This window comes from Colias eurytheme, chromosome 4 (assembly GCF_061535395.1).
Source record: "Colias eurytheme isolate Ceu_HAF_F1 chromosome 4, ilColEury1 Martin Lab GWU primary, whole genome shotgun sequence".
NCBI lineage: Eukaryota > Metazoa > Arthropoda > Insecta > Lepidoptera > Pieridae > Colias > Colias eurytheme.
The window spans coordinates 2,655,919-2,671,036 of NC_142983.1; the positions used below are offsets into that span (position 1 = coordinate 2,655,919).

Below are 15,118 nucleotides of genomic sequence, written 5' to 3' on the forward strand. Positions count from 1 at the left end.
CAAATAAATTCAGTTTAAAATATATTGCTACAGGAATCGTTTAGATTAAACGTAGATTTGTTTAGAGGACAAATATGTAATATCTTCCAAGGATTCACCAGATAATACCAACATCGCCCGAAATTATCGCAAGTAGAAAAAGAATTAAAATGCGTTACGCTTAGTATAAAAAAACTTAGTATGCACTGCGTCAAGTTAAGAACACTAGTATCGAAATAGCCCGTGATTGTATTATCATTCGATTGTCAGTGTTGCGTACCGCGCGTGCCGAGAAGCGTTTATTAAAAAAAATGTGCACACGAAAAACGTGGACGCTCGTGTTCCTTGCCGGTCAGTATCAAATTCGAAATTAAAAAAAAATGTCTCTTTTTTTTTACGGGAATTTTGTTTTTAATTGTCATGTATTGTTAATTTAAAACATCTTTAACTTTATAATAATATTCTGTTCTTGCTCGTTTTTAATAAAAAGAACTTGTAAACTTATGAATTCGTTTAAATTAATTTTGCTGGTCTAATTAATATTTAAAATTATTAAATTTTGCACATCTTTGGTGTTACGTTATTATCTACGTGAATTTAATTAAGACTGTGAATGGAACATACCTAATCCAATTTACCTACACACGTCAAGTTACTTTCTATTTTGTGTTTATTTCTTATTAATATTAAAATAAAATCAAATTTAAGGAATCATATAACTAGTGAGAAAACAATATATTTTCAGCACTTCTCGATTTCATCGACGCGGCATCCATACGATGTTATCAAGGGTGAGTTCTTTGAATACTCAGTTTACATATTTTCTGAGTTGTTTATTTTTCAAAGTGAAAGTAATTACCTAGTATTTTGAACACAACAGCTATTGGTAATACCAAATTTACAGACTTCAGAATAATTTGGAATAATAGATACAATTATTACGATATTATCAAGACTAAAGAATTAGCATTTACAACCAAATCAAGTCATCTATCAAGATAAACAAGAAAAAAAAACAAAATTAAAGTTGGCGGTTTACAGACTATCCAATACATAGCCTTTAAAAAATAAAACACTTTCAGATGTTACGTGTATCTAGGTAAGACACTATGAACCCAGCAAGCTACAGTTTATGTAATATTTTCACTATATTAGTTAATAGCATATATTCATAAACATTATCGGATTTTTTAGACGCCATACCTACGCTTACCTGCATTATGTAACACACCTCTTTCGGCTGACTCTTTGGTAATTTTTGGGATTGCTTCAAATTCTTGAAGCAATCGAGAGCGACTACTGGTATCGTTTAAGATACTAGTCCTTAATTATTAGGTATTAATTTGGTTATCATTGCATTGGTACATTGGTTACCGTGCGAAATTCTTAGATAGGTCCCATTTTACAAGTCGTAGATATAAACAAGTTATTGATCCACAACGTTTATTTATGAGATAAATAATAATAGCGATATACACATACAGGATGTGCCGCAATGAAAAGGTAACCCGGTAAATGCGGAGATAGAGGATGTTGTGGCGGTTCAGAGAAATATATTTTGTGTTGAGTAAAAGTCCCTCAGTTTCCAGATATTTGAAATAAAATTTCAAAGTGGCCACTTACTACTTGTACTCAATAATCCTTTTAATGTATGATTGCTTCAAGCTGCTTGCATATCTCATGTTAGTAACACAGCACCGGGCACCCTGTATATACAGGGTGTCCCGCTATTGGTATACTAAGCGCGAAGGAACTTGTAGTTTTGCATACACTGATCACGTAAAAAATACTTTTAAAAAAAATTACGTCCAAAATTTTTTGCTAAATTTTTCCTGAAAATCCATGTTTTCTTCTCTAGCTTCGCGCAGCCGGCATCGGACATATACCGCTTCTCTAATATGAGCATTTTATCTATGAAAACATAATCTTAAACGATAGCTCACGTGCTGGTGGCAAAGTTGGGCGGCTCGCTTGTTTTAAGAATTCATCTATTTGAAAAAAAATGCGTCTGGAATTTTTTAATTATTTTTTACGTACTCAGCGTATGCAAAACTATAACCTCCTTTGAGCTTAGTATACCAACAGTGGGACACCCTGTATACTTAGTATTATTTTGTTAAAACCCATTTTTTTTTATCTTTTTTTTTGTATCCAACCGACAAAGTTATTCAAATCTTCACTGTGTATTACAACGTTCAAGCCACTGACTACTAACTGATTAACATACTTACACAAAAAATACATACAGACGAACATGGAACCTCCTTCATTTTTTTGGACACCCGTAATCAAAAGAGTCGGCATCCGCGGCATTGCAGACTATTTAAAAATTTACGGTTACATGACAAAATAAGGGGGTCTCGATAATGAACTTCAAATCTCACGCATATATTATAACCTAGGATAAAATAACGTCTTGGTTAGTCAATAGTCAATTGTTATTATTTAATAATAATTTCATTGCAATGTCATAGAGCCGTCATTCAGATTATACATAACGCCCCCTTGCTTAAGCCTGATTTGAAATTCTAATAGTGTAAGAAGAATCTATACCTATTCATTATTTAGCTTAGATCAAGCTTTTTAGGGAATTTAAGTAAAAATTCAATTAGACATTTTCAAATTTCAACGTATAGGAGCATAATCCTGAAGGCCTTTTATAATTCAGAAGATTTTCGATATTTAAAGACAGTGTTTCGAGATTTGATAAAGTCTAATGTGGTAGGTATCGTAGAGTAGGTAATTAACTAGTATCCAGATATAATGTTTTTTTTTTGTCATGCATGCGACTTGCATATTGACTTGATAGTTGGTAAGCCTCTCTTCTTCCTTGACACTATTTTTTTTTCGAAAAAGAATGGATTCTTAGAAATATTAAAAATTTAATAAAGTTAATGGAAAACTTTTTTGAGTTTGTGACATAAAAAATTAATGAGTAGGATTTAATATTTCTACTGAATTTGCATTTATTATAAGATTTCGAAATAAGAAACAAATCATATTCAAAAATACACAAATCCATAAATTAATATAAACAACCTTGAACAGACATCTTTATAATCCATAAATAATTTGCAATATCCTACAAATAAATAATTAATAATAAATTAAAATTGCAGAATTCTGTATCGCATCTCTACGAAGAATGAATAAAAATTTAATTTGTAAGATTAATTTGAAAAAAGATTACCCAATATGCGCGGCGATACCTATAATATACGTAGATGCAACGGCAGCTTCTTCAAAAACTTCGATAGGAAGGCAATAGGTATACTTATTCCATACTGGAGTATTTTCTCTCTCACCTTGAAAAACATGTCTGTAATAATAAAAAAACTACGATAGACTTAAGAAACATCCGTGGTTTATATGTGCCGATTATACGTCGATTAAAAAGCTTAGGTATAGCAACAACGTGTCCTAAGAGATTAAATCAGCATGTTAAATTTCATCTAATACTTACCTAATCTTTTCTTTACCGACAAAAAGTAGGTAGGTGGATAATTTGTTAATAAACTACATGTAACTGAAAATTCACCATCGAGCGACAAAAACAAAACAAGTTTGCGGAAATTCCGCATAAAACATCATAAAAGATTGGTTATTTTGCGGAAACGATTCCGATAATGGCGTAATGGGCCCTCTTCACACTTCACAGCATTGGACGAGTAGAGGCAATCACGATAGTGTAGAGGGCCTTAAATGTCCATGATCGCCGTATGGCGGCAAACATCGACAATCATTTGTTGGGCCAACGCTCTAGATTGTGAACCAATTACATCAACCCGCAGGCAAATGTAGAACTTTCAATGTTATCAAAACAATACTTACAGTTTTCCTCGATGGGACATCAGCTGTTCCAAAGATAGTGATGACTTTGACCTTAATGATAATATTAGGTGCATCCTTGAACTAGTTAAGGATCCATTGGTTTGATGAGCCCGTTAGCTCGGTCGAACTCTGATATGAAACATGTTAGTTTGTTTGCTACGATTTAACAAAAAACTACTCGATCAATTTGAGATAGTTATTACTTGTTAAGTACCTACCTACATACTACAATAATGTATATTTAGTACGTAACAATCTTCTTATATATAAAAATGAATCGCAAAATGTGTTGGTAAGCGCATAACTCGAGAACGGCTGAACCGATTTCGATAATTCTTTTTTTATTATATTCCTTGAAGTACGAGGATGGTTTTTATGTAGAGAAAACGTAAACATGTACCACGGGCGAAGCCGGGGCGGACCGCTAGTTTAATATAAATATAAAGAGTAATAGGTATAAAGTTTGTAATGTTATCCAATCAACATTCAAGTCATAAAAATAAAGTAGTAAAACCACAATCCAAAATTAAATTAAAAAGAACTTTTTTTTTATTCCTGAGAAATAAGTTCTATGATAATTATTCTGTAAAAAAAATTACGTAAAAATCGGAACACAATAATTATTATCCAATAATTGCATAAATTAAATATCGGCTTCATTAAGATTATTTCAGGTCATAACCTATTTCGGAAAACAATAGCAATTCCTACATAATTTATTAAAGTAGGTTGCTTGTTGGACTGAACAGTATTGCGCCTTTGTTTTTTTAAACATGATTATAAAATCTTTATGAAAAAAATTGTAATTACACTTTTATATTATGCTTAATTTAAAAACAGCCTTTTCAAACGCCGCAGCCAATTTTTTTTTCGATATTTATCTGTGTTTTATCTTGAAAGGTAAGGCAAAAACGACAAATATACCTTAAATTTTTATTTTATCATAGTTTTTATCCTAATGTAAATAATATCTAATGTACATTTCCTCGTGAAGGTTAAACATATTTACGGCATTAAATTCAAATAAAACTGTACATTATATTAATTATCGTTTTCAGTAACTATGGAAAAATTCCTGTAATTCATGCATGAATATTATCCTGTCCCGGCAAAAGTTGTTCCACCTTATCACTTCCTAGCTGCGCTTCGCGGTTTCACCCGCATGGCTCCTCTCCTGTTGGTCTTAGCGTAATGAAACATAGCCTATAGCCTTCCTAGATAAATGAGCTATCGCACTGAAAGAATTTTTCAAATCGGACCAGTAGTTTTAGACCTGAGCTTAGCGCGTTCAAACAAACAAGCTCTTCAGCTTTATAATATTAGTATAGATGAGCCCTCTTCACAATGCGCATAGCGTTGGCTCAACAAATGATCGTCGATTATGAAAAAAATTACAATGACGGCCGATCATTTATTCCTTCCTAAACTATCGTGATTGTCTCTACCCGCCCAACGCTGCCCATTGTGAAGAGGGCCCATAATGAGTATGAAAAATAGATGATGGCCGACCTACCAAATACAAAAAATGTTGTTGGTTTTATGAAACCACGGTAAAAGTGAAACTGTTCGAACGGTTCCGAACACTGCTTTGTGTAGCGCATGTCGCGTGACGGTCGCGTGTATCGCGGCTGCCGAGTAGGTATACCTACTCGGCAGCCGCGATACACGCGACATGCGCTACACAGACCAAAAAGTTTGAGACGATGTAATAAAAGTTTCACTTTAAAAATTCCTAAAAAACGGTGCAGTCGTTTCGGACGAGTTGGTTACAAACACCGCAGCACAATAATTGAATAATTTTATATGTTAGGTGAAATTTTATTAAATCTATGATTTTATTATACTTAACTAGGTACCTATTTAGAAAAATTTTATAGCCGAAACTAATGAGACCGTTTACAACATAAAATATCATTGAAATTGCATTGTATTACATGTAATGGAGTTCATGAAATGCAACATCCTATTTCACATTTAGTTTCCGTCTTAACTGTAACTTGCATTACAGTTATGAAGTAATTTGGAGCAAAAAAACATAGAAAGGACAACCAGCTTTGTAAAATTTCTCCATCCTTATACACGAATACTGCATATCTAATGACCTATATATTCATGTAGGGACTACATAACAAAATAGGTACTTAGTTCATAATATACATGATACATTCAAGTAACTAATGCAAAAATAATTCTCACTAGTCGTAGTAAGATTTTGCAATGCAAGCAATCCCACGAACGCCGTAATAACGTACAAATTATTTCGTTAAACGCGAATTTTGCAAATCTTGTAACTCGTAATTCTTTACAGGTCCATGAGTAATTTCACTTCATTCTCTTTGGATGACCCTACACCACTATTGAGCTCGTCATGTTTGGACCATAGCCTCCCTACAGTCCTCTATACATTTGGTTATAGAGGGAAAACTGATGGTCCAGCGACCACTGCTATGATAAATGGTTACATAGCCACTAAGAAAAGGAACGTTTTGTTACTTGATTGGGAAGAAGAAGCAAAAAGCGGAATTCTGGGAATATCCTTGAGCTATGCGATGTTCGCTTTGCCTAATTGTAAACGGGTAAGTGTTAGTGGAAAATTACAGGATTCGATTTAAAAAACTTGATAGAACCAATTTTTGAAAAATGCCGTTCAAAATTAATTACCGACTCGAATGTTTTGAATTTTATGGGGATTACATCATATACCTAATACATATGCAAGCTATTTTTGTCTATTGACCTTCTATCTAGGTACTTTCGAAACACCTATCAATCTACTAGGTTTTAGTTTATTTATGAAAATAATCCACTATAAATGGACCAATGCTTTTTACTACCAGTTAATTTAATAAAAATCAAAGCTACATGTATGAAATTTCTAGGTAGGTCAAGAGTTAGGAGCAGCGTTGCAGAAACTCGATCAGGCAGGATTCCAGACAGATAAGCTACATCTTATAGGACACTCTTTAGGAGCACATCTCATGGGCTACACGGGAAGGTGGAGCCGAGAACAGGGCATTACGATACCCAGGTAAATTGATATCGTTATTTTATTAGCTTAGATTAATATGTAATTATCAATGTATTGTATTAATTAGGGTTCCGTAGCCAAAATGGCAAAAACGGAACCCTTATAGTTTCGTCATGTCCGTCTGTCCGTCTGTCCGTCTGTCCGTCTGTCACAGCCGATTTACTCGGAAACTATAAGTACTACAGTGATGAAATTTGATGGGAATATGTGTTGTATGAACCGCTACAAAAATATGACACTAAATAGTAAAAAAAAGAATTGGGGGTGGGGCCCCCCATACATGTAACTGAGGGATGAAATTTTTTTTTTCGATGTACATACCCGTGTGGGGTATCAATGGAAAGGTCTTTTAAAATGATATAAAGTTTTCTAAAAAACATTTTTCTTAAAGTGAACGGTTTTTGAGATATCAGCTCTCAAAGTCGTAAAAAGTATGTCCCCCCCCCTCTATTTTTATAACTACGGGGTATAAAATTCTAAAAAAAATAGAGGTGATGCATGCTAATTAACTCTTTCAACGATTTTTGGTTTGATCAAAGTATCTCTTATAGTTTTTGAGATAGGTTGATTTAACTGTAATTTATTATATTTGCTGCTACGGAACCATTTGTGCGCGAGCCCGACTCGCACTTGGCCGGTTTTTAATTTTTAATAATAACAACAACTAAATAGGTTCAAGTAACTACTTAACTATAAACGTGATAACTTTAATTTTCGGAATATTTAAAACATTTTGCATTCCTTCTCTATAACAAGATTTGCCCAATTTCATTCTTCTCCGTCCGCGTATTTTTCCAAAACAGGTAGATACCTACAAGTTTTTTGCTTCACGTATTAATATACAGAGCTCTACGTGTTCATGCTATTTTTTAATCGTTCAAGGTTAATGTAGGAACCCTAGTCTTGTACATAGTTTGTTTACGTAAATTTTTAGAATTCGTAAGTATGATAACGATCACAATAAAATTAGTTAAGGTATGTAATTTTAAAATGCATTGAAATTTGTTCAGCTCTAAACGTTTAAACGAATGGAAAATTTTGGAAATAGTGCAATATTTATGTTTTGCTATGCAATTTGCAATAACTGCAATTAACATTGAATTTTTGATTTAAATGCGTTTAACGTTTTTTAGTATGCAATTTGTAATAATTGCAATTTATGTTTTATTTAATTTAATATCCGACATTCTAATGACGAAATGCATTAGAATTACAGGATTGGATCCAGCGAGGGCCTTGTTCGAAGGCTTGTTTTCGATACAAAGTGGTTTGGATCGTTCTTGCGCCAAATTCGTTGACATTGTCCATACTAATCCTGGCAACTATGGCAGTACGAAGTCAACAGGAAGTGTGGATATTTGGCCGAATTATTCATCGGATGGTATGCAGCCGGGCTGCCCGGTTGGGAAACAAGAGATGTTTAGTTGGGATGGTTAGTATTCTATTGACGTTTTGACTTTTGATACGTATATTGTCCATTGTAATGTTTAGGGTGTTTTCCACCAGAAATGTACGAAGATGCGTTGCGAGGGATGTGTTTTTGAAGAACCATTCCTGTCGCTTTATTTTATTGGTCTCCGTTAGCACAGCTCTGGTGGATAAGCACCCTTATGGTGATACAAGGGTCCGCCCGCGGCTTCGCCCGCGCATTCTAAGAATAACCCGCATAGTTCCCGTTCCCGTGGGATTTCCGGGATTGCGTCATATTCCCGGGATAAAAAGTAGCCTATGCCCTTTCTCGGGTATCAAAATATCTCTATACCAAATTTCATGCAAATTGGTTCAGTAGTTAAGGCGTGATTGAGTAACAGACAGACAGACAGAGTTACTTTCGCATTTATAATATTAGTATGGATTGTAATGTTTAGGGTGTTTATCCACCAGAAATGTACGAAGATGCGTTGCGAGGGTGTATTTTTAAAGAACCAGTCCTGTCGCTTTATTTAATACGCCTCGGTTAACACAGCTCTGGTGGATATGCACCCTTATGGTGATATAGGACATCGAACAGTATGGAACAATTTATACAGGTGTGTACTAAGCTCAAAGGGACTTGTAGTTTTTCAAATATTTGAACAGAATATTCAATACACAATATATCGCCCATTGAGTTAACTTAGAGATCGTGATATGGGACGAGATTGAACACAAATAAAACCACAAGCAATATTGCTATGAAATCGAAACCACATGAAGCAATAACTGTATTAGTACGACTCTGAGGTATCCTTAGATATTACTTACTTTATGTTATTCCTGCCATTACTATCATATATCATGTATGTATATTTCTACATGTACCCGATGTAATATTTAAATGTAAAAACAGACATAATGTCGAAAATTATTTAACTACATTAATGGGAACGTAAGTTACAAAAAATAATTATTCCCTTTGAAATTCTGTAATGTGGTAACCCCGAACAGCGACCCAGTTCGTGACAAAATATATCTCCATACGGATTGAGTACCTGTAAGTTACAATGTGGCCATTGCCCAATAAATTGCTATTATGTATAAGATATCTATAGGTATACAACAAAATAGGATTGGTCCTATTGAGCGAAAAATAATTTGTAGTAAAATGTATAAATTATAATGCACTCCAGGACACCCAAGGGTTAATAATCAGCTTAATTTCTATTAAATTCGGGAAGAAAAATCAATATAACATGCATCAATGAATATTTAATATGATTGGTGGATACCAAACGCATCCACAGCAACGTAGCATAGCAAATCTCTGGTGGAAAAGTACCTCATAGCATTCAAATGCTTTAGGGTACATTGTCCTTTTTTCTGTATTATGTTTCACATACAGAAATCCGTACTAATATTATAAATGCAAAAGTAACTCTGTCTGTCTGTTACTCAATCACGCCTTAACTACTAAACCAATTTTCATGAAATTTGGTATGGAGATATTTTGATACCCGAGAAAGGACATAGGCTACTTTTTACGCAATCCCGGAAATCCCACGGGAACGGGAACTATGCGGGTTTTTCTTTGACTGCGCGGTCGAAACCGCGGGCGGAAACCTAGTCTAAAATAAAGCTACATTTCACAGATCTCTGCAGCCACAACCGCGCTGTATTATACGTAGTGGAGTCTCTAGCAAATGGTACCGCTTTCCCTGCAGCCGCTGCAGGATCTTACGGCGAATGGATCGCTTTAGACGATCCAGCCAATGACACCATTTATTTGGGCGATCTGGTCAATATACGGTAGGATATAAATATTGCTAAATAATTGTCGTAGGATTGAAAAGTATATATGTAATTTAAAAATTAGAAACTATTTTTACATGAAATTTTGAAGAGTATTTTTTTTTACAAGTTAAGTTCAAGATAAATAAATGATTGCCCCATACATTTCAATAAAATATACCCTTGAAATTAATTTATACAATCTTCTACGCCAATTAGTCACTGGGTTATCATTGAAATTCCTGTCACACCATATTTTTCCACTGCATTTTTACAGTAAAACAACATGTGTAATATTTATGATTGATTAAAAATTCGCTTCACGTTCTTTCATTGTTGAAATGAAATATGCATCGCAAAAAAGCATTCTTTGATTTATCATGCCTCACGCATTTACGTTTTAATTCTTAGTATTAAATACAGGTAGGTAAAAATTATATGTGGAGTGTGGACTACCCAAGCTTTTTAGAACCTGAAGGTTCATGAAAATATAACAATCCAGACATTTAATGACCTTATAATATGTTATTTCTTTTGATTGTAGCTAGCCAACTAAATGTTTTTAGGTAGTTCTATCTATTATCTACCATCCTATAATGCATAAAGTATGCTACTTGCCAATTGACACATTTGCACACTCTCATTTCATTCTTATAGGTAACTACTAGGTATTCTAGTGGTCCTTTTCCTGCAATTCCTTGCGGCAACTTTTTTCTAGATTTGAAGGGTTAATTTAAGCTTATGTTAAATTAACCCTTTAATTTAAAAAATAATTTTCAGGGCTAGAGGAAATTACTTCTTATCCACAAATGCTCAGGCTCCATTTGGCATGGGCATGGAAGGATTGGAACCAAACAACCAGACAAGGAAACGAAGACAATCTATATTTCAGTTGAACAATCTTTTGACTATTATCAGGTAATTATTAGATATTTATAGTCACATATTATCATTTGTCTGTTTGTGTGTTCGCGCAGATTTTTATTTTGTTTTCCAATGGAGAGCATGGGTAATGGAAGATTTTAATAATATATAATTTAGACGACGCGGGCGAAACCGCGAGCGAAGACTAGTTTGTTATAATGATAGATTATGAATGTAATGTAGGTATATTCTTATTAGAAAAATATGAAATTGGCAGAAATTATTATATTTTCAAAGTGTTTCTAGAGGTAAAAAAAATCACAAAACAAGCTAAATTCATACATTGTATTTCAATAACATAACGTAACGGCACCAGTCTTGTACAGATTAAGGAAAAAAATGAAGTTTTTTGCAAATTTCTCGTAAGTTTTTTAACTTTATTGGATATTGTTTAGTTAAACCTTTAGTTCTATGTTAGTTTAACGTAACCAATATTAGAAAAAAGATTACAATGCATAAATAATGAAATTATTTATAAATAAAAAAACCACTTTTTTGCACCAGTGTTGGACAGTGAAAAATCTAATGATGGACACCCAGTTTTGGACAACATCCAGTTATGAACACCCATTTATGGACTGTACCTAATGTTGTTTCTCCAGTTATTTACACTTGGAGAAGACTTACAGTTATCAATAGAATCTTGAAAATGATGATTGGAATACAATAAATCGGGGATGTATTTATAAAAAATAGTACTTATTAATTATTTTGCATACTTATAATATTTAAAACAGTCTTAATTTCCATTTTCTAGGCAAAAATTGGACAAATGCATCGTTAAATACGAGTTATGTCCGTTAAGAAACACCAATGTGGTTTTTTTTCTAAATAAGTCAGGGATGAAAAATATAACTAAAAAAAGTACTGCCATTCCATCCATTTTGGGACTTCTTCTTCTTCGTCATATCACTCTAGGGGGGTAGATGTTACCCGCTTCACGATGTTCCGCCATATCTTTCTGTTTCCTGGCATTCCGCTACACTCGTGAAGTGAATCGCCAACCTGAATCCGCCAGCAGCCTTAATCTGATCGGTTCATCGATATGGATTCCAAATTGTAGCACGAGGCAAAAAGCTTTTTTTAAACTGTTGTCAAGATGGTGTGGATGAAATTTAAGCGTGTGTGCTATATGGTGGTGGAATTTAGCAGCAGACAACGATCCAAACAGTTCATCAGAGAACTCTCTATGATAGATGCGCACAACACACAAGTACAACAATACGCATAAGTATGCGACTTCTCTACGCAGTGATAGAGAATGAAGCCGAGAACGAGTCGCACAGCACATAATGACCCATTGTTCTAAAATATATTCTTCATGTTTAGATAGATATTATGTTGTTGGACCCATTAGTGTAATTTTAACAAAAAATATCAATGTCCATTATTGGAACCAAAGCAAATCCAGTCATGGACAATTGTTGTACAATATTGGAACCCTTTGTTTGAAATGGTCGTGATAGGTATATTATTAATCAGAAAGAAAAGACAATACAGAAAAGCGCATGTAATTAATACCTTTAAAAAATGTTTATTTTCGACATATGTCCATAAATGGATATATCCATAGAATTAAATCCAGTTATGGACACTGATGAATTTTATTTAAACAACATAACCTATCATGATACTAAATCGTGTAATATTTCGTACACTTAACTACTATAAATAAAAGTAATATCAAATTTTGCTGACATTTATACAAAAATTCTTATAACCAAAATTGTGTCCTCACTTCCTTAAGGATTTTCTTAGTAAAAACGGATTTCTTCGAAACGAGTCGCAGCAACTAAACATAACGTTCTGCCATCTTCAAACATTTTGGCCGAATAAGATGAAATGTCGTATTTTGATAGCTTATGAACCAAACTTTTATTTCAAGTATTGCCAAATTATATAACGTTAATTTTGGTCTTAATATTTAAATTTAATATTTATTTTGTCCATTACTGGATGCTTGTCCACGACTGGTGCCGTTACCTTAATATTATATACAAAATGTACACAATAAATCCATAGATTAAATAGTTTGGACAGAAATTCAATGACCTACTTACCAATATTTACAGTCACTTAAAATAAATAAAAAACAATACTTGATATTTGTACAATATAATTATGAATTTACAATTAACATTATTATGTTTAAACAGTTGTCTTTTCATACATAGAAACAAAATATGTTTTGGCATTGAAATATATTTATTTGTTTAAAATGTAGGAAAGTAACGAAGAAAATAATCTATTTTTCAGAAGTCCCTTCACAGAAGCCACGTGAAGACATACTAGTATTATTAATAATAGAACATAATTTATTTAGAATCTACTAATTTAAAATACATAAACATATATACGTATGTTTTATTAATTATATAGCCTTATCCAAATTGTCGTACAAATCTCAAGAGATAGGTACTTAATAAAATATTTACATAAAATTAACAAAGAATGTAATAACATGATAATAATTTATGCATATGTAGGTAAGTACATAAAATAATAATTCAATATTTTGTAAGTGTGATGTTTTAATTAACTTATAATATACACGAACTAAGAACGAAGTATGTTTTTACTTCATATAGTATTTATTGTAAACACCAAATAAAATTGTTTTATGCAAAATTTTATGAAAAAACGATAAGTATATTGTATTCCTGTACTTCTTTAAAAGTTTGTTATTATATAAGCTTTTATTTGCTTTTCAATTGTAACATAAACGTTGGTTTTAGCTTTGATATAGATATATCTATAAATATATTTAGCATACAAATATAATTTAAATAACATTCTTTCTTACATAATATGTATAATGTATAAAATAATGGCTGTGACATACATAAAAAGGGTAAATACTAAATAGTGCAATTATAATATTCAATAATACCTATGTATATAATGTACACGATAAACTTGTATAAATATACAATAAATAGTTAATAAATTTAATGTGTTTTTCTTCTGTATCCTTAAGCTTTATAGAATATAATATAATGCGAAAAAAAATGTCATTTTTATTTTATAATTACAAAAGTAAATTGTAAATCATGTCAAGTTGTTTAAAATATAAATATTATATGGCGGCAAATTAAATTTAGAACTAATAACTAATAAATTTATTTGGTTATTTGGTTGTCTCAATACTATAAATTGGTATCTAATGTACAGTAGAATCCGTTTATTATGACTCCGCCTATATTGACCAACCGGTTATTATGACGTAATTGCACTAACTACGAAGTTTGGTTTTCATAAAAAATTCTTTGTAAAAAAGTCGGATATTGACTTCCCTTACAGTGACATGCCGCTTATTATGACCCATTTTTAATGAATTATGTCTGGTTATAATGACCGGCATGATTCTCTACACCTTCGGTAATGTTCGTTGATTCTCGACGACGTTCGGCACGTAGCTTGTTTTTGTTGTGAATCTCAGTGAGTAATTGACGATTCAAGGTCACGCATTGTTTTTTGTTTGTTACTGTGGAAAAAATGTCATCTCAACGACGGAAAGCATTTACAATTGAGGAGAAAGGTGCAATAATCTGCAGATTAGAAAATGGAGAATCTAACTCATGTCTCGCAAAAGAATTTGGGGTGGGTCATTCGACAATCTCAATGATTTTTAAAAACAAGAACCGCATCAAGCAATCGTTCTATTCAAATGTTTTGAAACCGAAGAGGCTTCGAAAATCACGGCAAGAAAATGTTGATCACGCATTAATTCAGTGGCTTAGAAACATGAGAAACAAAAGAATACACATCAGTGGTCCTATGCTACAGGAAAAGGCAAATGCTTTTGCCGCGCGTTTTGGTATTCTCGACTTCAATTGTTCTGCAAGCTGGATCAGTCGTTTTAAAGTTCGACATAACATTGTGGCGGGAAAAATTGACGGTGAATCTTCGTCTGTTGATCAAAATTCAAACTGGTTGATAACGGTGTGGCCGAATTTACGAAGACAATTTTCTGATGATGAGATATTTATTGCTGATGAAACTGGACTTTTCTACAAATTAATGCCGGATAAAACTTTAAAATTTAAAGGCGAAAATTGTAGTGGAGGTAAGTTGTCGAAAGATAGAATAACTGTCATGGTAGCAGCGAATATGAGTGGCACAGAGAAGAAGAAATTGCTCATTATTGGA

The 15,118-nt window shown here is 32.9% G+C and overlaps 1 protein-coding gene across 1 annotated transcript; it reads left to right on the forward strand.

Moving 5' to 3' along the window:
• The first annotated feature begins 204 nt into the window (after window positions 1-204).
• LOC149908785 (phospholipase A1 member A-like) lies at window positions 205-13,661 on the forward strand. The gene is made up of 8 exons (XM_090120357.1): window positions 205-330; window positions 725-770; window positions 6,119-6,386; window positions 6,690-6,838; window positions 8,047-8,270; window positions 9,907-10,063; window positions 10,826-10,963; window positions 13,226-13,661. Exons 1-8 carry the CDS (start codon window positions 291-293, stop codon window positions 13,248-13,250), a joined length of 1,047 nt encoding a protein of 348 aa, XP_089976483.1. The 5' UTR covers window positions 205-290; the 3' UTR covers window positions 13,251-13,661.
• The last annotated feature ends 1,457 nt before the right edge of the window (window positions 13,662-15,118 follow it).